At 51.2% G+C, this 27926-nt stretch overlaps 9 protein-coding genes across 9 annotated transcripts; 6 read left to right on the top strand and 3 right to left on the bottom strand.

Moving 5' to 3' along the window:
* Positions 1-15: 15 nt before the first annotated feature.
* On the top strand, positions 16-2203 carry ALTATR162_LOCUS7712 (uncharacterized protein; the record flags this gene model as incomplete). The annotated part of the gene is made up of 7 exons (XM_043315341.1): positions 16-58; positions 119-169; positions 228-354; positions 411-576; positions 632-1010; positions 1073-1627; positions 1680-2203. 7 exons carry the CDS (start codon positions 16-18, stop codon positions 2201-2203), a joined length of 1845 nt encoding a protein of 614 aa, XP_043171276.1.
* A 3785-nt stretch (positions 2204-5988) lies between these two features.
* On the bottom strand, positions 5989-8273 carry ALTATR162_LOCUS7711 (uncharacterized protein; the record flags this gene model as incomplete). Its single annotated transcript, XM_043315340.1, has 4 exons — positions 5989-7482; positions 7531-7742; positions 7946-8141; positions 8196-8273. 4 exons carry the CDS (start codon positions 8271-8273, stop codon positions 5989-5991), a joined length of 1980 nt encoding a protein of 659 aa, XP_043171275.1.
* A 564-nt stretch (positions 8274-8837) lies between these two features.
* On the bottom strand, positions 8838-10304 carry ALTATR162_LOCUS7710 (uncharacterized protein; the record flags this gene model as incomplete). Its single annotated transcript, XM_043315339.1, has 3 exons — positions 8838-9864; positions 9921-10149; positions 10202-10304. The coding sequence occupies 3 exons, from the start codon at positions 10302-10304 to the stop codon at positions 8838-8840; spliced, it is 1359 nt and encodes a 452-aa protein (XP_043171274.1).
* Positions 10305-10587: 283 nt separating this feature from the next.
* Positions 10588-12133, top strand: ALTATR162_LOCUS7709 (uncharacterized protein; the record flags this gene model as incomplete). The annotated part of the gene is made up of 2 exons (XM_043315338.1): positions 10588-10734; positions 10784-12133. 2 exons carry the CDS (start codon positions 10588-10590, stop codon positions 12131-12133), a joined length of 1497 nt encoding a protein of 498 aa, XP_043171273.1.
* Positions 12134-12589: 456 nt separating this feature from the next.
* ALTATR162_LOCUS7708 (uncharacterized protein) lies at positions 12590-14956 on the top strand (the record flags this gene model as incomplete). Its single annotated transcript, XM_043315337.1, has 6 exons — positions 12590-13095; positions 13145-13347; positions 13402-13893; positions 13965-13991; positions 14054-14779; positions 14826-14956. 6 exons carry the CDS (start codon positions 12590-12592, stop codon positions 14954-14956), a joined length of 2085 nt encoding a protein of 694 aa, XP_043171272.1.
* Positions 14957-15290: 334 nt separating this feature from the next.
* ALTATR162_LOCUS7707 (uncharacterized protein) lies at positions 15291-20201 on the top strand (the record flags this gene model as incomplete). Its single annotated transcript, XM_043315336.1, has 6 exons — positions 15291-15545; positions 15597-17073; positions 18492-19283; positions 19355-19904; positions 19956-20100; positions 20157-20201. 6 exons carry the CDS (start codon positions 15291-15293, stop codon positions 20199-20201), a joined length of 3264 nt encoding a protein of 1087 aa, XP_043171271.1.
* A 594-nt stretch (positions 20202-20795) lies between these two features.
* ALTATR162_LOCUS7706 (uncharacterized protein) lies at positions 20796-21540 on the bottom strand (the record flags this gene model as incomplete). Its single annotated transcript, XM_043315335.1, has 2 exons — positions 20796-21424; positions 21483-21540. The coding sequence occupies 2 exons, from the start codon at positions 21538-21540 to the stop codon at positions 20796-20798; spliced, it is 687 nt and encodes a 228-aa protein (XP_043171270.1).
* Positions 21541-22288: 748 nt separating this feature from the next.
* On the top strand, positions 22289-23415 carry ALTATR162_LOCUS7705 (uncharacterized protein; the record flags this gene model as incomplete). The annotated part of the gene is made up of 3 exons (XM_043315334.1): positions 22289-22364; positions 22411-22482; positions 22532-23415. The coding sequence occupies 3 exons, from the start codon at positions 22289-22291 to the stop codon at positions 23413-23415; spliced, it is 1032 nt and encodes a 343-aa protein (XP_043171269.1).
* A 1093-nt stretch (positions 23416-24508) lies between these two features.
* ALTATR162_LOCUS7704 (uncharacterized protein) lies at positions 24509-26751 on the top strand (the record flags this gene model as incomplete). Its single annotated transcript, XM_043315333.1, has 4 exons — positions 24509-24794; positions 24852-24945; positions 25003-25830; positions 25893-26751. The coding sequence occupies 4 exons, from the start codon at positions 24509-24511 to the stop codon at positions 26749-26751; spliced, it is 2067 nt and encodes a 688-aa protein (XP_043171268.1).
* Between the last annotated feature and the right edge of the window lie 1175 nt (positions 26752-27926).

Here is a 27926-nt window from a genome sequence, read left to right as displayed (position 1 = left end):
ACACATACCGCAATCATGAGCGACGAAGTCTACGAGGGTGCCATCGGCATCGATCTTGGTGCGTAATATTCGCGAATTACCCCACAGTGGGATGTGTTGTGGGCTAACAATATCGCAGGCACCACCTACTCTTGCGTTGCCAACTACGAGGGCACCAATGTCGAGATCAGTATGCGCCCGCCAATTCTATTATGAAGATTCCATTGTCTAACAATGTTTGCCTACAGTCGCCAACGAGCAGGGTAGCTTCACCACTCCCTCGTTCGTGTCCTTCACCAGCGAGGAGCGTTTGATCGGTGAGGCGGCCAAGAACCAGGCTGCTATGAACCCCGAGAACACTGTCTTCGATGTCAAGTGAGTCGCCCCAAACTCCCGTCGCACGCGCACGATCAGCAGGCTGACTTTCATAGGCGTCTCATTGGTCGCCGATTCGAGGACGAGACCGTCACAAAGGACATCAAGTCATGGCCATTCAAGGTCGTTGACCAGGGCGGCAGCCCTCTCGTCGAGGTTGAGTACCTCGGTGAGACCAAGCAGTTCTCTCCCCAGGAGATCTCTGCCATGGTTCTCGTCAAGGTAAGATCTGCGCACATACTTAGTATGGCGGGGCAACGACTAACAAAATCAACAGATGAAGGAGGTCGCTGAGACCAAGCTCGGCAAGAAGGTCGAGAAGGCCGTCATCACTGTTCCCGCCTACTTCAACGACAACCAGCGTCAAGCCACCAAGGACGCCGGTGCCATTGCTGGCCTGAACGTTCTCCGTATCATCAACGAGCCCACCGCCGCCGCTATCGCCTACGGTCTCGGTTCCGGAAAGTCTGACAAGGAGAGGAACGTCCTCATCTACGATCTCGGTGGTGGTACCTTCGATGTGTCTCTGCTGCACATCCAGGGCGGTGTCTTCACCGTCAAGGCCACTGCTGGTGACACTCACTTGGGAGGTCAGGACTTTGACACTAACCTCCTTGACCACTTCAAGAAGGAATTCACCAAGAAGACTAAGAAGGGTAAGAGAGCCCCCCAGAAGATTTGCAATCTTGTTGTTTGGAGAATACTAACACTTTTACAGACATCAGCGGTGACGCCCGTGCCCTCCGTCGTCTCCGGACTGCTTGCGAGCGTGCCAAGCGTACCCTCTCCAACGCCACCCAGACCACTGTTGAGATCGACTCGCTGTTCGACGGTGAGGACTTCAACGCCAACATCACCCGTGCTCGTTTCGAGGACTTGAACCAGAAGGCCTTCGCTGGCACTCTGGACCCCGTTGCCCAGGTTCTCAAGGATGCCAACATCGCCAAGGACAAGGTTGACGAGATCGTCCTTGTCGGTGGTTCCACCCGTATCCCCAAGATCCAGAAGCTCCTCAGCGACTACTTCAACGGCAAGAAGCTCGAGAAGAGCATCAACCCCGATGAGGCCGTTGCCTACGGTGCCGCCGTCCAGGCCGGTATCCTCTCCGGAAAGGCCACCTCCGCTGAGACTGCCGATCTCCTCCTTCTCGATGTCGTTCCCCTCTCCCTTGGTGTAGCCATGGAGGGTAACATCTTCGCCCCCGTTGTTCCCCGTGGTCAGACCGTCCCCACCATCAAGAAGAGGACTTTCACCACCGTTGCCGACAACCAGCGTAAGTCACCTGTACAATATATATGTGAGACATCCACTGACCTCGTACACAGAAACCGTTCAGTTCCCCGTCTTCCAGGGTGAGCGTGTCAACTGCGAGGACAACACTTCTCTCGGAGAGTTCACCCTTGCACCCATCCCACCCATGCGTGCTGGTGAGGCTGTCCTCGAGGTCGTCTTCGAGGTCGACGTCAACGGTATCCTCAAGGTCACCGCCACCGAGAAGACCTCCGGCCGCAGCGCCAACATCACCATCTCCAACGCTGTTGGTAAGCTCTCGTCGTCCGACATCGAGAACATGATCAACGACGCCCAGAAGTTCAAGTCCAGCGACGAGGCTTTCTCCAAGAAGTTCGAGTCAAGGCAACAGCTTGAGTCATACATCTCCCGTGTTGAGGAGATGATCTCCGACCCCACCACATCCATCCGCCTCAAGCGTGGCCAGAAGGAGAAGATCGAGTCTGCTCTCTCTGACGCCATGGCTCAGCTCGAGGTTGAGGATGCCCCCGCTGATGACCTGAAGAAGAAGGAGCTTGCTCTCAAGCGCACTGTCACCAAGGCTTTCTCCACCCGATAAGCGCATCACACACTAGCAGCGCCACAAGGGCGTGCAGGAAGGAAGGAAGGGCGCACGTGCAGGATACCCAGACTGCGAGCTGCGAACGGAGTTTCATCTATTGCGGCATTTAACGATAGAATTGGTGTGTTTGGTTCCTTATCTTTCATGGGTTCCCGGTATTCAGGAACGCGGAAAAGTCTTCTTTGTACTTTCACGACGATGCCTGACGAAACGATCGTAATGGATGTTCTGCAAAAGTATGCCTAGCGGTCAATGTCTCTTATGTAACTCAATGAGGTAGATACATGGAGAGAGTGGAAAGGAAATTGAAATGACTTCACTGAATATATTTTCTTCTTGATGCTTGATTAGACTGCTACCGTGTTGTGTTTGCTGACAATAGACGCAGCAATACGCAGCGAGTCCCTACAGGCCACTCTATCGTCTTCATGTTACGCTGGAAATTTGCTCGCTCTACTTGGAATCTTCGTTGGCACACTCACAAACTGATCATTACCCGTGAGCGCATAGGAAGAGGCTCGTCTTTCCCCAAGCTCCACCAGTTGACGGTAAAACGGAGCCTAGAGGTATTCGCTAATTCCTACGTTTGCGTATCTTAGTACAAAATGTATTGAATACCTTTAGCGTACAATGTAGGTTCAACCCAGATATGCGAGCCTCGTCATAGAGTGGTAGTCTGCTTCCCGACAAGACTGCTACCGTGCTATGTTTGGCAGCAGTGAAGGTCGCTAGAAGCAGCGAATCCCTTTAGGCTGCATTATCATCGAAAGGTCAGTTCTAACACTAAGAATCGCCAAGTGCAAAAGGCAAGACATGCTGGCCACTTTCACAATATGACATGGCCCCTTCTCATGAGCACCAACCACATCCACCTTCCAGCGTGACGAACCAAAGCCTACTTCTTTTCCTCACCATCGCCCTGACCCAATGCCTCCACCTCCCGCCCTACACACCCAGCATAACTGTCAATATCGCAAGTACGTACGGCACCGTGATGGCAAAATACAGCCCTAGCAACGACATCGAGCCCGTTGTTTACATGACCATCTCAGAACTGAACAGGCTCTGTTCACTATTCGCATTCCATCACACAGGCATGAATGTTCTTTACAGCAATGAGCGTAGCGGGCAGGAATAAAGTAGCGACTTGCGCCAGCGTCTTGACGCTCATGGTGTCTTGGTGGCCTTGTTTCGCGGTGCGCAGGAGCTCGATAGTATGTGTGTGCATTTGGTCCGTTGTAGCGCGGTGCAAGTCGATATTTGTCTTTATGTGTGTAATGGAGAGGAGATGGGCTGTGTTTGTGTGTGTGTGTGTGTGTGTGTGTGTGTGTGTGTGTGAGAGAGAGAGAGAGGATGGAGTCCAAAAGCTTCTTGTACTCGTTTGCTTTGCACATTAGCCTGCGGAATGCGTCTTGCGTGTGCTCGATCTCGACTTTCAGGTGCGCAACTGTCTTATGTGCGTCGCATGCGCGCTTTGCACCGCATAGGAGGGTGTGGTGGCGATGCCAGCCTTGCAGGACTTTGAGTTGCCCGTATACGGCGGCCCTAGAGGTTAGTAGTCTGCTTTTGAGCTTTGTCAGGTATTGAATGTCTGAGAAGAGGACGGTGTGGTCGTAATCGACTGGCGTGTCCAGGTGTGAAGACACTGCCTTTTCTTCCTGTGGTGGGCGTCAGCAGTGTAGTGTATGTTGGCATAGAAGGCATGTTGCTCACATATCTTCTTAGCTGTGCTTCAATGTACTCGACGTAGGCATGCCAGTTATCGATACTGGAGTATAGGAGTACAATGGTCGCAGCGGAAACAAACTCTTGAACACTTGCTACCGCTTTGTGAACATTTCTCGTTGTATCCATGAAATCTATTGCAGATTGAACGCAAGAAAGCTCTTTTTTTTGTGCGGGACACTGCCTACTCGGTGGCTTCTGTCGTATCAATCGCACACCAAATATCAACTGCCAACTCTACGTCAGACGTTTATCTGCAATGGCTTCTGCCACTGGCGCAATCCCATGATGTCGATTTCCTCCCTTTGATACATCAGGCGACTCCTGGAAACGTAGGCGCAGGTTTGACCGCAATCGTGAATCATCGGTTTATCGGGAATGACTTGGAGCTTGTTTTAAGGATGTCGACTACGCGGGTGCCTTCCTGCGAGAGCTCAGCTTTGTGAATGCACGCTCGCTCCGGGTACATCCCCTTGTTACCAAGTTACAAGGCATCGACTGGAACGTGGTTGGGAGAGAAGACGGGAATAAATGGCTCATCAAGCCGGTCTTGGTCTTTGAGGAGGCCACATATTCGACACTGTGGTCGTTTATGCAAACTCCTGAAGGTAGTGGTCTCAGCGATAAGCAAAGATCAAGTCTTTGCATCCAGTTGGCAATTGCTATCGCAGGCCTGGAAGACCATCGTAAGCACAATTGTTTCAGTCAATATGCATACTAGCATACTAATGTTGAACGGGCATCGTACATGGCGATATCAAGCCAATGAACATATTAGTCTTCATCGACAGAGTCAAAAACGGTGCCTTGACTATACAACTTGCCGACTTTGGGCACTCCAGTGCAGTACCGGTCGAGGCACCTGGTCAACTCGTTCTTTTCCCAGAGTCACGCCCATGGTCAATACCTTCTAGCGAATATCGACCGAAATTTGCAGTGCGTCAGAGCGCAATACAGTTTTGCCATGCTTCACAACAACCACGGCGAGTATCCGAAAGCATTGGAAACACTAGATCCTCTGTACAAGGTTGCTGTATCTAATTACGGAGAAACGCACGAAATGTCTCTGCTGGTAGCACAAAGGCGAGTTCAGCTCCAAGTTCGCATGCGATTGTATAAAATCACCTGGGTTAGCCGCCTGTTTAGTCGAATGATCCAGTTGTGGTTCGACAAAGAGCACATCGAGGCCGCTCAAGCACAATTCGGAAATAATCATCCGTACACCATATCGGCTATCGACCGCGGAATTAACACACTAGCAGGAACTTTGAGGTATGAAGAGGCCATCACATTGGCGGAGTGTGCTGTGAATCTCGTAGAGAAAAGGTCTGGCAAAAGTTCATACGAAGCAGACCTCGGGAACTCCAACGCGAGAAGCTTGAAAAGGTTCAATCCGATGCGTCATTGCATCGAATGTTCTTTACCTGGGGTTTTCGGATTTTCCAGACACAAGAGCCCAGGCGCATCAAGGGAATTCCTGTTTGGTGGAAAACCAGAAAATGGGAACCGTTCGAACTCGACTTGACACTCGACCCCAACTATGGCGTAGACGATCGGAGCAAATTGTCTTAAGGGAAGAGTTTCATTAAGAAGAAGTTAAAACAGGTTTTGCAGTTTCCTTGCTCAGACCATTCTTCGCCCTCTCCTCACTTCGGCGAAAAGAGAGGCAAAAACGCAGACAGCGTCCCCTTCTACATGTTCAAAGAGGAACCAAAAAAAGAGATAAAAACATACAACAGCGGGGATTCGCTAGTGGTCACCCACCTAACTACTAATCCGCCGGTATCCTGCTTGTATATGGCTGAGCGGACGGGAAGCCTAATTCTCAAGATCCTATGGTCGTATGTGGAGGAAATGACAAATCTACTCTTTATATTCTAAGCACATCCCGGTGCTGTAGCTGTGGGGCTTTCCTAAGATGTTATGTTTTCTTCACATCAATGAGGGCTGAGTCCTGGCCTAATCGGACACGTTCATCTTGAAGGAAAACTTCCATTAAGATAATTTCAGATCGCTATGCACCGTTGGCTCCGTACGCTGCCTTGTATGATATCCTTTCAAGCCTTGAACTTCTTCCCCTCAACCGCACTACCCACCAACCCCTCTCCCTTGACCACATTGGTCGCACAAACCACGATACGACTCCCTCTCCCCTCCCCACCACTCTCCTTCAACTTCTCCCCTACGAACCTCAACGCCGCAATCTCAGCCCTCGTGACGCCTCCTAGGAAGAAGACAACAATGGTTTTGTTCTTCTCACCTGTACTTCCGTTCAACAGCTGCCTTGCCTTAACCGCCTTTTCCTCACCCTTCTGCGTCTCATCAAACGTAGCGCCGCGGATGTATTTGCTTGCGTCGTCGAAGATGCGAAGGCCTTGGGCGAGGGGATTGGCTTGAGGACTTGCTCGGGGGTCAGTGGGGGGTTTGATGGCGTTGGCGAGCGTGTGTTTTTGGATGATGGATTGAATTATGCGGACGCTGAGGGGTGCGTAGCCGGAGAAGGTGTAGCTGATATCGTTTGGATTTGCTTCGTTGACGTCGTCGTCCCATAGCTTTAGACTCTTCCGCAAGGGCGTGTAGTTGGTTACGCTGCCTGGTTTAGCGGGAGCGCCTACTCCACCGAGACTTACGCCACCCCGTGGTCCCAGTAGCCCCATTTTCTCGAGTGAAGCAAGGGTGAGAATGTGTTGCGAGCCGTAAGCCTGGATAATGGCACGCTTGAAGGCCTCGAGGTCTTTTGGACGGATACCTGCGTTGGTGGTGGATTCTAAGCAAAGCAAGCGGAGGATGGCGGGGAGCGGTATATCACGGTTGATGAGCTCGGTTATGGTGTCGTGTTGCGTTGTTGGGTCAGCGCCAGACATAATGTTCTGTTGTACTTCTAGGCTTCGCGTGAAGATATCAGTGCGTGTGAATTTGATAATCTCCTCAGCTAAGCTAGTGTGTAGCTTCAAGCTTGCTTGCTCAGCTTGATAACCTGGTAACTTGGCGACAAAGTCACGAAGCTCGGAAGTCGTCTTTGTGGCAAGCTGATCGCGTCCTGTGCTGCTTTGGAGGCGACGGGCTGCTTGGTTGAGCAGGTTACCGACAATGGCGAAGTTCGCATCACCCAGTTCGGCGTATAGAGTGTCTTTTGAATCAATCATGATCTTGCGCTTCATACTGGTCGATGCTGACCCAGTCTGTCCTTGCTGAGGCTGTGCACCACCAGCTATGGACGAGTCGACTTCTGTTTGGTTTGCGGTAATGTTGAAGACCTCATCGATGAGCCCTTCGTAGGTCAACTGAGTCAGTAGCACTGTGGGAAAGTCAACTTCCCGATCGACGATGATGAGGCTGTCTATGTTCGAACTAGGTGCTAAGCCTAGGAACGATGGCCCTCCGCTAGCAGATGTCTCGCCTGCCATGACTTCGGTACGCATGCGGATGAGAAGATCAGCAAGACGCTTGCCATTGTCACCCTTTCCGATGATACGTGGGAAAAGACCATATTTCTGCTGCTGGAGCATGAGTGCTTTCGCCGACAAGTAGATTGCGGTCGGATCTTTCTTCTGCACACAGTTAGTGCCATACCTGCAGTAGATCCAAGACACACATACGAGATAGAGATCCGAGATAGCATCTTCAAGTTCAAGCGACAGTACATCATCTGCAAGCGGCACGAAGAATAGCGGCCATTCGCTCACACTAGCTTCACCCAAAACACCCGCTTCTTCAAGCAGTTGGTCCGAGGTCATAGTACGACGGGGCACCCAGAAAATGGAGAATTCATGCTCAATTTGGCTGTCTCGCCGTATACGTTTGATTTGATCTATCTAGTATGTTAGCACCGTACAATAGACTGTTCCTATATGGAAATAATAGGCAATCCAATAAAAGCGCTATGTTCGATTTAGGCATCAAGACTGGCTAGGCAGAGTGGGTACTGTCTGTCTAGCCTACTTTTTGAGCCAGAAGCTTGCCTTAAGGCAGATGGGAGGAACCAAGTAAGGAAGCCGAGGGAGCTTCACTTACCAGCAACAGCCATCACAGTCTTCGCTTTCTCGCCTCTAACGAGAAAGACGATGTTGCGCTGAGACGAGTCGACATTGTCGTTCTCGAGGAAGAAGGGCTTGTCGACGCCATATTCCTGTAGCGTGGAGAACTTGACGAGCAAGTTCAGCGGGCCTGCGAGAGCTTTCTCAAGCACGAGATTCTTCTTTCCTCTTATCTGTTCCGCACGCGTTAGATGGTGCAGCGATCTGCGACGTTGATATTACCTTACACCCTCGAGCAGAAGAAGCAGCTCCCGGCGTGCTTTTTCAGTTATATCCGCCGCATTGAGAGGTGTGATGGGCGCCATCTTCGCCGCTGTATCATGAATTACAGCTCTTGCGAATAACCCTCACGCGCATGACTATGCAGCTCACCCTTGTGATGTGAAGGTCGATAGAAACTGAGAACGAGGTGGCTGGATTTTCGGCTCTTAAGCTTTGAACTCAAGGCACGTGCACGTTCAAGTCTTGGCGTCAAGGTGGACAACGGCCCACAACACGCTCGACGGTTCGCAGTTCTGCTTGAATATTGTGACATGAAGTTTATTTGATAGTTGTAACTAGGGATCGAGCTTGGAGACAACTTTTCGGTCAAACTTGTCCGCAGTTGAGTGTCTCCATCGTTGTAGGCTTGTAGCTAGGTAAGGATGAAGACTTCTACGGCCAACGCGTCTTCGTTGAAAGACCACCACAAGCGCGTCCAAGCCGATTCACTTTCTGTTCTTCTATCTCCTATTTGTCCGTTTCCTGGAGCCAATAATGACGGCGCATCTATGTACAAAACGTGGGTATACAGCGAACCAATAAATTGCGCACAAGGTTATGGATACGTCCTTCTCTTCCCATCACTCCACCCAGAAACACTAACATTCCTACAACGCGCCCAAAGCCTGCAAAGCCGTGCGTAGCTCCTTGACAGCGGTAGCCGAATCTTCAAAATTCAGGGCAGAAATTGCCCATTTCGCGTGCTTTGTGGCTGCCATAATAGAATCTTCATCGTCCCTGAAAGGGCCTTGCAACGACTGCTGTGGAGCAGGTGGTTGAGCGTATGGATTCTGGTGCGGTGTTGACGAGTACTGTGGCTGAGAAGGTTGCGAGAATCCGCCTTGCTGTGGGTATTGTTGCTGAGGTGGCTGTGGCGACGGCGAACCATACTGAGAAAAGCTTGAAGATAATCTTTGGGGCTTTTGGGGAACCTGAGGCGGGGGAGGGGATTGGTATGAATTTTGAGGTGGTGGCTGATGAGGGGCCTGAGCAGGTGGCGGAGGAGACGCCGGATTCTGGTAAAAGTTTGCAGGGTCTGACGGTTCTGGAGCTTGTGGTGCAGGGCTATTTGGTAAAGAGGAGGTTAGGGGGTCAATGTCCATGGGTGCGGTTGGTAGCCCCGGTGCTGTCGTCTCTGATGTGAAAGTAGGAGGATCAGTCTTCGGAAAGTATCCACCGCCGATCGAGACGACAGAGCCCTGCCTCGAAGTTGCGGGTTGTGATATCGGCGAAACATCATCGTGCGATGATTGATTGTATCCCGTGGGCGCAGAAGGGAAATTGGGAGGTGGCGGTGACACTTGGCGTGCAGAGAAGTTGGGCGATGGCTGAGTAGAGGTGTTGGGGGCCGTCTCAACGTACGGTTGGTATGGGTTTTGGGGCGGAGCACCTTGATTTATGCGCTGTACTTCTGGATCGTTTGGATCTAACGCAGGAGGCGATGTAGGCTGTTGTGGTGTTTCCTGCACGGGGTTCGTCGCGTTTGGGTCTTCATTAGCCTTGATAGCCTTGACGATGCGCAGGGCATGGTATTTCGCAAACTTGGTCTTGGAAGTGATCTCTGGGTCGTTGTTTTTCCATATTGACATGATCTCGAGGAACGTGGATGCAGCGAGGAGGGTATCGGCGGTCTGTCTGTACAAGATGTCAGAGTTGAGGGACGGCAACAAGACCATGTGTTTAGTACGTACCCGTTAACTCTGTTTTCGGCCATCTCCCTTTCTGCCTTTGCAAGAGTCTGTAGGGCAAATTGTTCGCAGTATGCGCTCGCAACCGTGTCATCCAGCAAAGCATCCTCGTTAGGGTTCTCGGCCTTTGCTTGCTCCAGCTTCTCCATAAGATCGGTCGTGTAGGCGGTACATTCTTGGTCGGCCGAGTGTAGCCCACCGGCAATTATTCTTTGGACCATGTAGAAGCGTACTGTCTAGCTTTAGTATACACTTGTTGTGTCAACGGGTGCGGTGGTACTCACACCAATACGTGACAATAGGCTTGAACTTCTCAAGCTGTGCAGCGCGCTTCGCGAAGGACGCGAGCTGCAAGCTCTTGAGTTTTGCCGGTACTGTGTCGGCCATTTTTAAGGTGTGTAGTGTGCTAAGCAGACGCGAGTCGCATGTGTTGTTTAGTCTGTGGATAGATGCATGTAGAGTCCAGGCAGCTAGAACAGGCATGCGGTCATAGGCGCTAGTCCGGACTGACCCCTGTCTCCCCGCATCTCAGCTTTGGCCATGTACCTTATGGCAAGCTGTTACAAGTGAGTGAAAAGGCCAACCTGGCAACTACGCCATGTGAGAGTATAGAAATCGCAGTGGCTGCACTTCTGCTTATCCTCCACCTCAACCACAACACACAGCAACCATGGTCCGCGCAACCACGCTGTTCGCTGCTACGGCCGCGCTGGCCCTCAATGCCCACGCCGAGAGCATGTACTCGAAGAACAGCGCCGTCCTTCAGATTACCGGCATGGACTATGACAGAGTAATCGCAAATTCCAACTACACTTCTGTATGAGTAGATCCAACCTACTAGCAAGAACCAGCTAACATTGCGCCAGATTGTCGAATTCTACGCGCCATGGTGCGGCCACTGCAAGAACCTCAAGCCCGCGTACGAGACCGCCGCCAAGTCCCTTGCCGGCATCGCCAAAGTCGCCGCCGTTAACTGCGATGAGGAAATGAACAAGCCCTTCTGCGGAAAGATGGGCGTCCAGGGCTTTCCTACCCTCAAGATTGTTCGACCTGGCAAGAAGCCCGGCAAGCCTATGGTAGAGGACTACCAAGGACCTCGTTCGGCCAAGGGCATCGTGGACGCTGTCAAGGACAAGGTGCCCAATATCGTGAAAAAGGTGAACGACAAGAACCTGAACGAGTGGCTACAAGAGAACAAGGATACCGCCAAGGCCATCCTGTTCAGCGAGAAGGGCATCGTCAGCGCTACATTGCGGGCCCTAGCAATCGATTTCGCTGGAATTGTCTCGGTCGCACAAGTCAAGAAGTCGGAAAAGGCGGCAGTAGAAAAGTATGGAATTACCGACTACCCGAGCTTGATCCTCATCCCCGCCGGCTCGGACACACCCATCAAGCACGAGGGCAAGGTTGACAAAGTAGCCATGGTCGATTTCCTTTCCCAGGTCGCTCCACCAAATCCCGACTGCCCACCTGCCAAAGGAAAGAAGTCCAAGGCTAAGAAGGATACTAAGAAAGAATCCAAGTCCTCCAGCAAATTTGCGAAAGCCTCAGCTTCACACAAGTCCGCAGACTCATCTTCAGCCGCGGCTTCAGCGACAGACGAGACTGTGGAGGAGCCCGTTGTACCTACCGAGTCGCCTGACCCGAATGTCAAGGATGAGGATACACCTGACCCGATCGTTCTCCCAGTAGAAGAACTCAAGCCCACCATCCCTCTGGTCGCTGAATCTGCTGAACTTCAATCAATGTGCTTGACCGAACAGAGCAAGACCTGCATCCTGGCCCTCCTACCCAAGGACGAGTCTTCCGAAGCTGCAACCACTGCCATTGCATCCCTCGCGTCCATTCACAAGAAGTACGATGCTTCTGGCAGCCATCTCTTCCCCTTTGTCGGTGTAACTTCGACAAACTCCCTTGCTGCAACCCTGATTACAGAGCTTGGTCTTGGAGGTGCAGAGGAGGTTCACCTCATTGCCACCAACGGAAAGCGCGCATGGTACAAGAAGTACTCCGGCAGCTCTTTCGGGGCTGAAGCAGTCGAGCAATGGGTCGATGCTATCCGCATGGGTGAGGGCAAGAAAGAGAAGCTACCCGACTCCGTTCTGGTCGCTGGTGAGAAACTGGAGGTTAAGGAAGATAAGGTCAAGATCGAGGTAGAAGAGGTTTTAGAAGACGTCTCACAAGATCCGGAGACACCTGGTCATAACGAGCTCTGAGCGAAGGACAACAAGCTCGTAGTAGTGAGAATCTCAAGTAACTTGTATAACAATTGGCTCTTATGTTTCAATAGACAAACCCGGATAAGTTCACTGCATTACCACTTCACTCACAAAATGTTCAGAACTCACAACAAAACCCGCGCTACGCCCTGCTCTTCCATGTGATTCTCGCTAATGCAGTAAGTTCGACCTTAGCCGTCCGGCCTGGTGTACCGCCTGCGGCCCCAACAGCATATCGGCTATTCGCATATCCCTGCAAAGCCCTTCCTGACGGAGAAGGGGCGGCTCATATATGTTGTACTATCGATCGGGAGGGGAATCGAGTGTGGTCGTTTACTCCTACCGCTTTCACTACCTAGATAGGAACGTACAGACACAGGTGTCTGGATCTCATACTTTGCACTTACTGCCTGCCTCAGGCACAGCTACACCAACTCTGAATATTACTCAACCATGGTGCTATTCCTGTTATTCGCGCTGAGTATCGTGCAGCCGACAACATCTTGCCAACGAGAGCTCCACAGCCGCGATCTTGGCCAGCAGTCTCAGCAGCTTCCTCTAGTACCTCGCCAGACCATTCCTTTTCCACCAGTATGGAGCGAGAATGAGAAGATCCTGCATACATCCTTCTCGACCGCGTCTATAGATCGATGGTCCTCGTACTATACCCATGGCAACCACGTTGCCGGACGCAACAAGTCCATGGCAGAGGAGACTGCAAAAACGTGGACGGAAAACGGAGTGGCTGCTTCACTGGTCGAGTATGAAGTATTTCTCAACTATCCGAAAGAGCAGAAGCTGGTACTGAAGATGGAAAATCGCGCGCAACACACGGCTCAGATGTACGAGGATGCTTTGCCAGAAGACGAAACGACAACCTACCCATTGGATCCAATGCTGCCAGCGTTCCATGGGTACTCTGCCTCTGGCCAAGTAGAAGCAGAATATGTTTATGTTGGGTAAGTGACTGCTGGGCTCATTGCGGTTATACTAGCTGACGCATAGCAGTCGCGGTCACAAAGACGACTTCGCAGCACTTGCAGCGGCCAATGTCAGCCTCACAGGCAAAATTGCTCTCGCAAAGTACGGAGGGCCATTTCGAGGAGTAAAGGTCCTTAACGCCGAAGCACATGGCATGGTTGGAGTCGTCATGTTCAGTGATCCTGGAGATGACGGGCCGCAGGAGGCAAAAGGACAGGCTGCGTATCCTAGTATGATCGTTTGCACTCGATATCTTTTAGATATATATCTCTGACGTGAGGCAGATGGTTCAGCACGGCAACCCTCCTCTATCCAGCGAGGATCTGTTGCATACATCAATCAGTACCCCGGTGATCCGACAACCCCCGGATATCCATCAAAGCCTGGCGTTGAGCGTGTCAGCAACCCACCAAACCTACCCAAGATCCCTTCTTTGCCAATCTCTCAGCGTGATGCTTTACCGCTCCTGAAGACCCTAGACAGCCATGGTATATCGGGAAAGCTGATCGGTCGGGACGGGTGGACGGGCGGATTGGACGCAACATACAGCACTGGACCTGTAACAGGTACTACTCTTACTCTGACCAATTTTATGGATGCGCAGACCAAACCAATCTGGGACGTCATTGGGATCATCAATGGTACCAATGCAAACGAGACTATCATCATCGGCAACCACCGAGACGCCTGGATCGTCGGTGGAGCAGCGGATCCAAACTCCGGATCAGCCATCCTGATCGAAATCACCAAAGCCTTCGGAGAGCTGCTGAAAACAGGTTGGAAGCCACGCCGAAACATGCAAGTCTATCCCATACCACCACTCTCCTCCAAGCTGACCCTCCTACAGTGTCTTCGCCTCCTGGGACGCAGAAGAGTACGCCCTAATCGGCTCAACCGAATGGGTAGAAGAACACGCTCCCTGGCTCGCCGCCACAGCAATGACCTACCTAAACGTCGACATTGGTGTCGCCGGTCCCCTCCCCGGCGCAGGCTCCACCCCCGAACTTCGCTCCATCGCGCAAGAAATCATGAAAAAGGTCACATACGGCACGCGAACCCTCTACGACGCATGGTACAAGCTCAACCAGTTCCGGCCTGAAGATAACGGCTTTACCAATCTAGGAAGTGGAAGCGACTACACAGCTTTTCTCCAACTGGGCATCAGTGCGCTGGATTTTGGTATGGATGCGAGTCGTAACACACCGGTTTATCATTATCATAGCAATTACGACTCATATCATTGGATGAAGACGTTGATTGATCCTGATTTTGAGATTCATGCTACTGTTGGGCGGTTCATTGCGTTATTGGCGTATCACCTGGCGGACGATGCAATTATTCCGTTTGATATGGATACGTATGCTCGAAATGTCAATTACTGGATCCGCGAGCTCGTCGGGGAAACAATGGGGATGCCAGACAGTGGGGATGTTCAACGACGGATTAAGCTTAATGAGCTCGCAGCTGCGGGAAGAAAGTTCCAGCAAGTGGCGACTGACTTTGCTGACCGGATGGCGGAGAAGAAGTTCTTAGATGATGCGGTGAGGGTTGGTAATGCAAATCGCGTTATGAGGGATGTGCAGAGGGCTTTTGTAAGCGAGGAGGGGTTGCCTGGGAGGTCTTTCTACAAGAATGGTTTGTATGCGCCGAATCGGGATGATGGTAAGTGGGTATAGATACACTCCGAGCGGTGGCTGACGAGATGCAGGGTATAAAGCGCAGACTCTACCGGCGAGTATGGAGGCGCTCCAGGATCGGAACTTGACGCTATGTTTGGAGTGGAATGTTTGGCTGACTGATGCGATCAACAAAGCGACGACGTTGCTTGCCACTGCTTAAGAAAGTGTGCATAGAGAGCAAGATAGGATCGTGGCAAGGTCGACAGCGCTGTTCATCTTCTCAAGACGGCTATCGTGAGAGATATTCCAGTTGAACCACTAGCACTTCATGTGGCTCATTATCTAACCTGCATCTATTGGTTGTGAGCTAATCATCATCTTACAGCTCGAATTCTTCCTATAGGTCCGCAGGGTCAAGCCCTGGAATAAGGCAGACTCGGCCAATAATACGTTGATAAGAGACCTACATCAGTCGAGAAGGCTAGTTCCAACAGTCTTTCTGTTTATCTTCAGCCTAGACTCAATCATTCTGAAACACCCGACCATCACTTGCTATGACTTTCGTCTTCAAGCTCGCCAAATCAACAGATGCATTGGTACAGGCTGTTCAGGTCGGGCCTGCTGACATGTTTGCGACTATTTCAGCGGCCCACTCAGCCTGGGGCTGGCTGAAAGGCTTGTCCGGGGTCAAAAGCCTGCTTGACTTCCGCAAGGAAACTTTGAAAATTGAGAAGATTGAGATTCTCGATGTCAAGCTACGATTATCGGCCCTCTCTGGTCTGGCGTTCACTTGCGATGGTCAATTTTACGTAGCCGATGAGAATATTGAATAGTCGTTCGACGGCGACCCTAGAACGCAGCTCATTGGCCTTACGGTCTGTGCCTTGGCTCACGAATGCGGAGGATCGACCGCAGTAGAGCTCTTCATGAAATGCCTAGGTCCTGCCCTGTTCGAAGAGGGGTTAATGCGAGATCAAATACATGGCCAGCTGGTAGAGAACCTTGCGAAGATACTGAACGAAGGTGCAGCCAGAGGTCTGTCGCAACGATTCATCTCGGAAGTCGAGTCCCTAGGAGTCCCCACGGGCAATCGAGAAAAATTGCGCCACCTTATACATGCCGATGACGGATCCGAGGTTGGACTTGTTGGCGGGCTATTGTTGCGGACTGCGTCCCGGGATCGGGGAGCGTATCTAACGCGCAGCAGCCTTGTCACTCGTGTTGCTACACTCTTGAGAGTTGTAGGCTATAAAATTGGAGAGATTGGAACATGGAATGGTGAAGGGGAGCAACCGATGGGTGATAAAGAGCTGGTCTTCGTCTTGGGTGGAAACATGGACACTGACAAGATGAGGTTGAGTGATGACGAGCTTCCAAACGATCAGCAAATCCATCAATATAGAAAGAATACCGTGGGAATACTGTTCTGCACACCATTGGAAACACAGTCAGGTCTCATCCCCGAAGTACTACAGTCCCGTTTCGAGGAGGTTCATCAATACATCCAGGAGCACTTACGTTTCGTGTGGAAGAGTGGGTATATTAAAGACCGCCATGTTGCCAACATGGGACAAGTACAGGCTTGTCCCGTCTGGAAGAAATCAAAGATAGCAGCCACTCCTTCTGCTCTGCGACTTGCTGCATTCCATTTTCCAATAGCAGCCGAATGGTTAGCACCTTGTTACGAGAAGATCGCGGGCTCTGAAGACTGGGTTATCATCCTGGATCCAGAACAGCGCTCAAGTATTGGATGGAAACATGGGTTCCCACCTGCGTTGATCAATTTTCGCATCATCTCGGCTTCTATTGTCATATCGGTTGCCAGCAGATTGGCCCCAGAGGACTTTGACAGCCTGCGCCACTCCGTCAACATTGTTCTCGATACTCCAGACTGGGTGGCACAGATGAGCTCAGTCATTGACAATGGCTTGCATCCAGGTCATGAATCTCAACCGAGCAGTCTTGGATTTCCACTATGGAAAGCTGTTCAAATCGTAGCCGTAATCCACGCAGCGTCAAGCCCGGATTGGGTGGACCAAGAAGCCGACGTCGACGTGCGGCGCATCATCGGTTGGAGGAGTGGTGTGTATGCAGTCTTGCCGAGTCTATTCTTTGAGATGGCACCGACTGAGAAAGCAATCGGTATCCGTTGTCTCGACAGGTTTTGGGCAAACGCCGTCGTCCGCTCTCAAGGCTCGATCCACACACAAGATAACACCTTGATGTACGGACTGTCGACCAAGGCTGAATCTTCCGGTGTAAACGTTCCGGACACCGAGGCAAGCCTTTCCCTCGTGAACACGGGTGGCAAATGTCACTTCGGCCCTGCCGTTACTCGTCCGGCTGACAGGCTCCTCTACCTCAGTCTAGAAAAGTCGGCAAGGCTACCGCAACATGACATAGCGTTCTGTGGGCGCGTTGATGGGGATTCTGTTGGGATGGTTTCAGTGCTTTCGATCATTCAAACGATTATCATCAGCTTAGAAGCTTCACAACAGTGTCTTGGACATGTCAACACTGTTCCCCAGACGGTGTACAACGTGCAAACTTCGAACTAGTGCCAAAACCGGAACCAAAAGCCGTGTTGGAAAGGTATGCCAACTGTGATATCAGCACAGGCGCATCCTCTATGGGCGATATTTCTCGCTGGACATTCCGGGTGGGGTATGTGTGGGCGCATCTGTTTCGGTTGTTCTGATTGTGCTACAGAACAGGCTCAAAACAATACTTTTATCATAGCATATACATAGTTAGTAGTAGAATGTATAGCAACACTCAACCCACGGAATTGTGCACGACATTGGTCCATCTCAAAGATACTCGACTTGCGACGGGAGCTTGGAGCAAACACAAGACTGCATCGCCAACCACAAAACATTGAGCCACTGTTCCTTTACCCACTCCTGTGATGTACCCCGAGCATTCCACACCCATGATGCGTTCATTCAGCTGCTCTATGGCGACCATGAAATCGCGGAAATTGACTCCATATGCCTGGGGAGCTATTTCGATCGTGTCTTCATCGATAGTCTCTTTTTGGACAAATGTTCGGCCGTCTTCATCAAAGAAGAGCGTTTCCAACAAGGCTGGAATTTCTGTCTTCAACTGCAGCGGCCTCATGGGCTGCTGGTACGGCTTAGGCGGACTAACCTCTGGTTTAGTGTAGTCGGTTCCTTCTAAAAAGATTTTCTGTTGCTTGCCATGTCCTTGTAACTTGGCAGTACCAGGATAGCTCCGCCTCGCTCATAGTATTCGAACTCACTTGGGCAAGCATCGTCTAGAAATAAGCTAGCAAGACTACCTCAAATCCTTCGCCGAAACAAACTATGTCAGTGCGGGTTTTGTGCGTTTTCGAGATTTGTGCACTCTACTATGATTAGTCGCCCCTATTATTGGCTAGGGAATTCTGACCTAAAAGGGCTACCGCCGTCTATAGGAGCACTAGTGGTGTTTGCCCCATGTTATGTCTTGGTAATGAAGTGCGGGGTTACTTTTGCAACTAGTAACGCCCTGTACTTGACATGTGGGCTCTTATTAGCGCTGCGTTCTACAAAATTGGGGCCACTTGTTGAAGATCTTTGAGGGTCGATATCTGTTAGATATGTTATATAAGACAGCGTGCTCTATGCCTGCTTGCACTGAGCTGCTGTCTAGCTGAGGTGACTGAGTAGTCCGTTGTCTCTTGACGTCCCCTCAGACACATCGATTGCAGGCTGGGAAGATGGCGTCTTCCGCTCTAACACTTCTCCTTTTAGCCATAATCTCGTATTTCACCAAGGTCCTTCTTCTCGATCCTCTGTTTCTGAGTCCCCTCAGTCGGGTGCCTGGACCAAAATTCTTCACTCTCACAAAGTGGCGTCTCGCTTTCGAGGACTGGAGAAGCAGCCGCACACGAACAATAGCTCAGCTACACTCTGAATATGGCCCAGTGGTTCGCATTGGGCCCAATGAGATATCTTTCAACAGTCTCGGTGCACTCAAGACAATCTACGGGCCTGGCAGCCATTTTGGCAGAACAACCTTCTACCGTATGTTCGATGTATATGGCGAGCAGAACTTGTTCACCTTCCATTCTGCGCAAGAACACGGCAGACGCAAAAAGATTTTGTCTCATGCCTACTCGAAGTCTAGAATACTTCAGCATGATACGACCAGGATAATTGAAGAGAAGGCCCACCAGTACGTCGAACTCATCGACCGCGAGCCGAATGGCACCAGCGACATCTTCCAGACTCTTCATTACTACTCTTTGGACAATATTACCCACTTCATATACGGCGACTCTGGGGCTACGTCTGCTCTCCTAGGTTCTAAAGAAGACCGAGCCCTCATTTCAGACATCATGCATCCGTCCCGCCGCAAATTGTCTTGGTGCTGGGTGCACATTCCTGGGATCACAAAGTGGCTTTATTCACGCAGAGGCTTCGTGGAGCGAGCTGTGAAGAGCATGCTACCGATGCAGCAGCCGACAACCTACACCGCCATTCGAAGACATGCTCTGGATGCGTTCCGCTCATTCAAGGCAGACCGCCAGAACGCGGAACACGGTAAGATTTTCTCCTAAGTACTTCTCGAGGCGCCCGACCGCAGATTGTGCTGATGATCGGGCATTTCACAGTGAAAGACCCATCTATTCTTTCTCATCTGTGGAAATATCACGAGTCGCAGGTTGATGGTGGCATGAACGATATGCAGATTGCGTCCGAGTGTGCCGACCACTTCTTGGCCGGCATCGATACCACCAGCGACACCCTCATGTTCCTTATCTGGGCACTTTCTCTGCCTGAAAACCAGAGATTTCAAGAGAAGTTAAGGAAAGAAGTTCGTGACATACCTGACGCATCACTGAATGAGCACGGCCATCCTCAATGCGATGCGGCCGATCATTGCACGTACCTTCAAGCCGTCATCAAGGAGACTCTCAGGCTGTATGCGCCATTGCCAAGTTCCGAGCCCCGTTCGGCTGACGCAACCACTGTGGTCGAAGGTTACAACATACCACCTGGCACAGTTGTGGGAATGTCGCCGTGGATAATGCACCGCAATATAACGGCCTTTGATGATCCAGGGACCTTCGATCCTGAAAGATGGCTTGGCGCTTCCGCCGTTGAGCTAAACCGATGGTTCTGGGCGTTTTCTAGCGGTGGCAGAATGTGTATAGGCATGCAGTAAGTTTCTGGCACCTTCTACTGTGGCGCCGCGAGTCTGATCTTAAACAGTCTGGCTATGGCTGAGATGACGACGCTCGTCGCCACGATCTATCGAAAGTATGACACATCTATAGGCGCTGGCTTTGAAGATGTAACGCCAGCAATTACTGCTCGTGTCGAAATCTTCTACGAGGAACGCTTTCGTGCAGTACAGGTAGGTTTAATTGCCGTCCATATATCGCTGAATGGCTGGCTGATTAAGGTGAGTAGGAGAATATCTGCTTGATCAAGTTTGAGTCGTTGAAACATCGATAAATCACTATAAGACTGATTATAGTAACAGACGTGGATTTGATGCACGACAACCCGGCCTTTGGCTGCTCCTCTAGGCTTGAGCCTTGGCGTAGCTCCTATACAGAGGTCTGCCGCGCAGTAGCGCAGGCTGTAGACGGATCTGGGGTTGTGGCCTACCCTGTCTAGCTTTTTGGCCAGTCTTCTGGGTCAGCTCAAGATTGGGACGTAGTCGAAAATGGAAGGCATTTTGGATCGACCGATCGTCTGAGGTGACTCGTTGAAAGCCATGGCGCTGCATAAAGGGATAGAGTGCTCTCTTTTCGAACTTAACGTCGCAAGGGAACAGTCTTCACGACATCATGGTGTTTGTGTTCATTTGGCCGTAGTATTGATAATGCGAGGGAAGCAGCGCGCTGCTGAGTGTAAGCAGTGTATGTCAGACTATATATCATGGATGGATATATCGCGTCAATTGGAATTGTGGACGATACTGCGCTGTCACTGATGCGGGGTTAGAAAGCGAAAACAGAAAATACATGCTGAGAATAGCAGCCTGGATACCATGTACATCCTTGAAGCTCCAAAATACTCGAATTCCTTGTCGTAAGCTTGTCGTTAATAGAACTCTTTCCAATCTCCCCATATGATATCGCTCTCGTACTTCTTCATGAGCTGACCCGTAGGATCTTCACCCTTGACATGTGCCCAAGCTCCCGCAAAATGCAGGATGAACTTGCCCGGCTTCCATTCGCCATCTTCATTCTCGAAGCAGGGTATGTCCTTTGGGAAAGCATTCAGCCTTGACTGTGGCGCCACAACATGTCTGCCCGCATATGGATCCTCCTTCAGCAACTCGACCATAGCATCCTGCTCGCTGTAACTCTTCTTCTCGGCACTGTTTTCGGCTTCATCGCGTAGTTCGAGTGCGCGGCGGACGAATTCGAGCGATCGGTCATGGGCGCGGACGACGAAGGATCCTAGGTTCAAGCCATTACAATCGTGGGTGAGAATGTAATCGACTTCGTTCGGATTCTCAGCTTTCTGTAGCTCATCGTTGATAACGTCGGCAACTCTGACACCGGTGTCGGTGATGAGTGTGTCAAAGTCTAGCCACCATATCCAGTCGTATTTGCCGGTTTTGACCAAACGCTCTACCATGTCAAACTTCCAGTAGACGGGGCTGCGTGGTTCAGAGTGCGCTTCGAAGTCGGTGATGAAGTCGTAACCGTGCCGTCGAGAGTAGTCTATTCAGCCTTTGCGTCAGTTTGTCCTTATGAGGCGGTTCCGCAAGGCTAAACTTACGGTCTTTGTTCTTTAGGGAGAGATGGAGATAGGATCTTTGGTCCGTCACGAATGTCATGACGGCGATTCTTAACGGCTTCTTCTCTTCCTCATGGGGCTTTTGTTCAGCTTCAACTGGCGGGGGTGCAGGCAGATCTGGGGGAGGGGACGGGGAAGTTCTTCATGGGTCGGACCTTGACTTAGTTGCCATCCCAAGAAGACAAGGAAGACGAGGAGAGGGACAAACGATTTCGGAATTTTTCGCGCTGAACGGAGTAGCATGTTTGTGGTGAGCGCAATAGGCCTACGTCGGCGGGGGAGTAGAAGAACAGTGTCTCTGTGGCATCTAAAAGGCCGTACACGACATGATTATCGCGGTTGGTGGTACTCGGAATGGGAGCCAAGCATGTGGAAGATGCAGGATCGGATGCAAAAAGGGAGACATAGGGTCATGGTCGAGAACATGTCCGGAACTCAGATGCGGGCGCGGCCGCGTGTCCGATCCGGGACGCAGCCAACGGGAAAGTAAGGATTAAGTTTTGAGGTGGATAATTGCAGCTATGTATCGTACGAATTCAGCGTGTATATCCGAATGGTCAGATACGAGATGCGACGGGCACCAAGTGGATCTTCAATGCCCCAAGAACACTGACGCGGTGCCAGAGGTCCACCCCGCTGCAGTCGTTCGGTCCAGGGTTCACGCTCGGACCGATATCCCCAGCCCTCCGCTTTGTTGCCAACCACCTTGAGCTGTACAAACATGACTGCCCGCACTAGTCTCCCTTCAACGCTGACATCATTGTTGCTCCATACTCCCTAAAATCGTAATGTCTGCCTTCAGAGGTGGGCGTACCGGCGGCGGCGGGCCACCCAAGGGACAGTTCCTGAATGGTGTCTGGCACTGTAAGCTATACCGCTTGAAGACATGAACATTACTGACCATGGTTAGGCGACTGCAATCCTCGACTGCCTGCAGTGCATTTCGAAACCAAGAAAGAAGGTGCAAATAAAGGCAGATGGTGTATGCTATTCCTACTTTGCTACCCAACTAGCTCTCTAACTTGTGCCAGTTCGCGCTTGCCAAAAGCCACAGAAATCCGAAGACCGATGTCAATTCTTCCTTTGGGATGACCACGCAAAGACCAGGGAGCAGAATGCTCTTGCAAATAACTGTCGTACCGAACCCGGCCCCCCCAATCCAGCTCCCACCAACCTAGCCACGCCTTCCAGGCGCCCGCCCTCTGCTCCATCACCTTATACGATCAAAACAAACCCCTCCGCGTCAAGTCGCAAGCGATCACGACCTATCAACGATGATTTTGACGACGAATACGGTCTTGGGCAAGTCGACGACGATGATCTAAACCAGATCATGGTTCAGGTAGAGACGCCAAGCAAGGCTGCGAAGACGACCAACTTCACAACTCCGGCGCCAAAGAGACAAAAGCTGCCGTGGCAGATTGAGCCGGGCAGTAGCTCTAGGAAGAATGGGTTACAGACGCCTCAAACCGACCAAACAACTCTACAAGACAATCCATTCGCCTCCAAGTACCCAACACCAAGGGGCGCGCTATTCACTCCCTCCAAGACCGATGCAGATGAAGACCAGCAGGTCGAAACTCCTTCTTCATTTGATGCAACACCCACTCCAAATCGGTTTAGTAATGCTGTGAATGAAGACGTTGTCAAAGACGTCTTCGACTTGCTGAAGAGTAGCAGCGTGCGTCTCCAGGAACACACCGAGAAGGAGCTTAGAACTCTACTAGTACGGCATACAAAGAACACGGAAGGATACAAGAGAGGTCGTGATGTCATCCGTAGTACAGTGAAGGCGAAAGAAGCGAAGATCACGGAGCTGACCTATCGCATCAACACACTCGAAGCTGAGCTTGAAGCAGAGAAGGCCATGGTCAAGCATCTTCGATGGGAGACGCAGAACAAGTCAGACACTTGATCGTTTCCACATACATTCGTCCAACCTGCGCGCGCCGCTTCGTCATAAGCCCTACTGCGATGGCACTGTGGCTGACATAGCTCCTGCAGCTCCCATGATGATCACCATATCACTGGGAAAGATCACCCACAAGTCCACTTCAGTGCACGTGTTACCAAATCGCTGGGTTGCTCTACTACTTCCAGCGCGTCTTGAGGTGTGGCACACGCCTGCATAGCACGAGAAGGCAACTCACACGATGTCGATCGCATGGCACGCCTGACGTTCGCAACGAGACAGATTGGTATATCCTGTCGCACGTCTGTGTTTCTTGACATTTCCATAACAGAAGTTGACCTTCGCTCTGCGATGGCTCCCAAGCACGTCATCTTGCGGTGCGATTTTCCATAGATCTGGACAACTATCAATCGGGTCGGGTTGCCCAGATGGCAAGCGAGAAATCGACGCGGTAGAAGGAGTGAGAGTTGCGGCGGAACCGAGCCTTGCCCAGCATTGGCACCCGGAAATCGGCACATTGTAGACAAAATACGATTCGTCGGGGCCCCTTGGACCCCAACCATCTTACGTACGCCGGGCCTTTGCCGAAGAACCTGTCTCCACACCCTCCACGGCGGAAGCTTGGCTATCAACGGTGCCATCCACAATCTCGTCGAGATCCGTGTTCTTGCCCCATAATATTCAGTGATTTCCCAACAAAAAGGACCCATTCTGTGACAAAAGCTTGTTTTGTGTGATGGCCAACATCGGAGTTACCGTGGCCCACCCTTCCGATGGTACGATGGGTCGGTTCAACCATGTGAACTTACCTAGGGACTGCAGGGTGACTCGCAAGCCATTACCACCGTCAACCGAGCGTGGCATGAAGAGATTTGGTACAATCTTGGCGGACGTAGTGGGGCGAGTACCCTAGACTGGATACAAAGGTAGTTTACTTCTCGATACTGACGTTGAAGCTTACACCCGTCTTCCATTCTTTCGTCGAAAGCAACGCCAATTCAGGATTTTTGAGATCAACTCTCGATACTTCAGTATTGTTGAAGGCAACCGTCCTACGTCTTTCCCTTGACTCTCGCCAGACGGCGCCTCTCTCAAGATGGCGATGCCATTCTTACGAAAAGTTGGCAACTACCTGGCGCCTGCTGCCTCGCAAAGCGAGGATGGTCGTGATCAATGGCCCTCAAGAGCGGCTTTCCTCCTCGCTGCCATGGGTGGTTGTGCTGGACAAGGAAACCTGCTCAGATATCCCAGTGTGCTTTACAACAACTATGGTCTCCAATGGTTCATCCCATATCTGCTGGCCGTCTTTCTCATTGCTATCCCGGCTCTTATCCTAGAAGTGTCCATCGGTCAAGCGTACCGTGGTGGCACTGTAATTGCTTGTAAGATGGCCCATGCGGCGATTACATAGGGAGTGTGAACTGACTTGCTGCTGCTAGTCAACAATATAAACACCCGTCTGAAGGGAGTTGGTATGGGGCCTGTTATAGTCAGTTTTCTCGTTGTTCAGTATTTTACTGTTAATTTGGCCTGGTAAGCAATCCTTCCATACAAGCTCAGTGTCTCGCCAGTACTAAACATAGTTGCCAGGATCATGAGATACTTCCAAGAAAGCTTCACCAGCCCCTTACCATGGAGCGGCCGCATCGATGAATTTTACTACCAAGACGTTCTCCAACGCGGAGAAATCAACGAAGGAAGCTTAAGCGCGGACGGCAATTCCGTACTTTCATTCACAGGCTACCCCAACGGAGCTCTCATTGGCGAGACCGTCGGTTGGAGCATTTTCGTCTGGTTTCTTATCTGGATCTCCATCTTCCGTGGCGTCGGCATGACCGGACGCGTCGTCTATTTCACAATGGGACTACCGATTGTCACCACCATTATCTTTGTTGGCCGGGCACTATCTCTTCCAAATGCAAGAGAGGGCGTTGATCTCGTGTGGAGAACTTGGAGGAGCGACCAACTCGCTTCAGGTGCCGTGTGGCAGACGGCTGTTGGCCAAGTCTTCTTCTCCACTGGCATCGGCTTCGGATATTTCACGTCGTACGCCAGCTACAACACGAAGCATGCCAACGCAGTAATGGATGCTTGCCTCATCTGCGGTAGCAACGTTCTATTCGAAAACTTTGCAGCATTCGCCGTCTTTGGCGTTGTAGGCTATCTCCGCCGATGGCCGCAGGATGGTGTCCGGCTCGGCGCCTTTGTTGTTGGTTTCTTGACGCTCCCCGAGGCCGTGCTGCAGATGCCGGGAGCAAACTTCTGGGCTGTGCTCCTGTTTTTTACACTTATTGTCCTTGGATTCAGTTCGGCCTTTGTCATGCTTGACGTTGTGGTCACGCTGATTTGCGACTCCGGTATGACTAAGGCTTCGAGACCTGTTGTTGTTACTGCGCTGACGGTCCTTTCTTTCTTGATGTAAGCACTGAATTGCTGTTTGGTTTACCGCCGGGGACGTCTGCTGATTTTGCCAACTTTAGGTGTCTGCCATACTGTACAGAGTTTGGCTACTATCTCCTCGACGGTATCGATCGCTGGGTCAATAACGTAGCTCTGATCTTCGTTGTCTGGAGCGAAGTATCAAGCGCCACGACAGTATATCGATGGAGAGACATCGTCGATCAAACTGGCCTGCCTGCCTTTGTTGTCTACAACATTGGATTCTTCGGAGGCCAGATCTTTGGTATCAGTCTTGCGCACGGTATCGACCAACCAGGAGCCGGTGCTGGTGCTGGAATCGGTTTCTACTTCCTCATGGCTATTGTAGCTGTTGTTCTGGCACGAATGCCCGACGCACCTGCGCCCTCGTTCTGGAACCGGAATGCCTTTATCAAAAAGTTCTGGTTCCTCGCTTTCTACTCAGGTAACCAACTACGTCGCGACCTGAACGTTATTGTTGGCCAAGGGAAGAACTGGAAGATACCGGCATTCATGCCTTTCCTCCTCCGTTACCTCAGCGGACCCGTCCTCGCCATCATCTTCAGTTTCGCGTTCCCGGAATTTCACACTTTGCGCTATGACCCCATGATGATTGCTGGATTCATCCTGTCTATACTTACGATCATCGTTGTATTGCTTGGCTTGGTAATGCCCCGATACTACGTCGTCTTCATTCCTGCGCACCGCCGGCTCGAAGGAACGGAACCGACAGTAGCGACGCAGACCAAAGGTGAATTGGCAGGCAGACCCATCACTGAGATATCGAGTGCTGAGCAAGGACTTCCTCCACCACCATATGCGGTCGAAGCAAACCTAGGACACTCTGATCTCATAAGGGACTCATCTTCGGGGCAAGAGCTGGAAGAAGACAAGCACGTCAAGACGACCGGCTCGAAATGAGCCAAAGCAGATACCCTGGTTTCGATTTCCTTTTCTTCTAGGCGAGTTCGACTGATCTGGAGACTTACAGTGTGGGGTTTTGGTGGCGCTGACAGTTTCGCGTTTCCTTGTTTTCCTTGGACAGTGACTTCTTATCAGTGCAGCCGTCGCAACGTTTCTAAAGGCAGTTGTCATGAATGCCTAGAGCCCCATGTCTAGAGCCCAGATTATACCAAAGCAACCCAACCCTGCTGTTTCGTACAGCACACCCTATGCGACTTTTTCCAGCCCAGAACAGCGACTCTTGGTTTTCGATAATGCACATACCATTTGTCTATGAGCTCTTGAATCAACTACTTTGAGGTTTCGCTCCCAGATAATCATAACCTAGGTCCCGTTGCCCCCGGAAGATCGGATTGTTAGCGCAAAGTACTCCTTGTTAGGTCTGCCTATCAGAACTCAAACCATTTGCAGACCAATTTCGCAAGATGCACAACTCCCGTTCCAGATGGCCAACACCGGCACTCCTGCTCCGCAATCGCGATGCCGTCCTCTCGTGTGATACACTGCATAGGGCTGTCGGTATTTCCAGATTGCAGTCGATATATGTAAATGGAAGTTATGCAGGTCGGGAGCCAAAAATGGACGAATCTGGAGCAAGCGAGAAGCTTGTTTGCATGTGGCTGCAGATCCGCTGACGCCTAAATAACATAAGCCAAGCAGGATGCTACCACAGGAGAGTGCCTGAAGATTTCCTTTACACACCTTTCGGCATGCACATGCCTGCGCAAGGGTTTGTTTGCCAACGATACGGCCCGGCGAGTCAGACTGGTGGGTTGCGCATTTTGTGCGAAGCCCCACTAAACCTCGTTCGTGGCAACTGCGCGACTTGTGCGGCCGCCACCGTCACGCTTTCGACAATGAACCAGAATCATAGGTAGTAATGACATACCACGCAATAATCACTCGGAAAGTCAGTTTTCACTTATATGTAGAGGTCTTGAGTGTCATGTTGTGTTTTTCTTGTACGTTCTTGCCTTCATCAACGCCTAGTCGCTTCTTTGATTGCTTTGATTGCGTGACGACAACAGTTGGCTACTACCCCAGAATCAGTGCCCACTACTACCGATAATTATCACCCAAGCCAGAAACTCATCTACCTGATCGATCAAGGGCCACCGGTATTGTCGATATTA

This window comes from Alternaria atra (assembly GCF_907166805.1).
Source record: "Alternaria atra isolate CS162 genome assembly, contig: 28, whole genome shotgun sequence".
NCBI lineage: Eukaryota > Fungi > Ascomycota > Dothideomycetes > Pleosporales > Pleosporaceae > Alternaria > Alternaria atra.
Note: the sequence above shows the minus strand (reverse complement) of the source record. Positions and strands in the feature narration are given on the sequence as shown.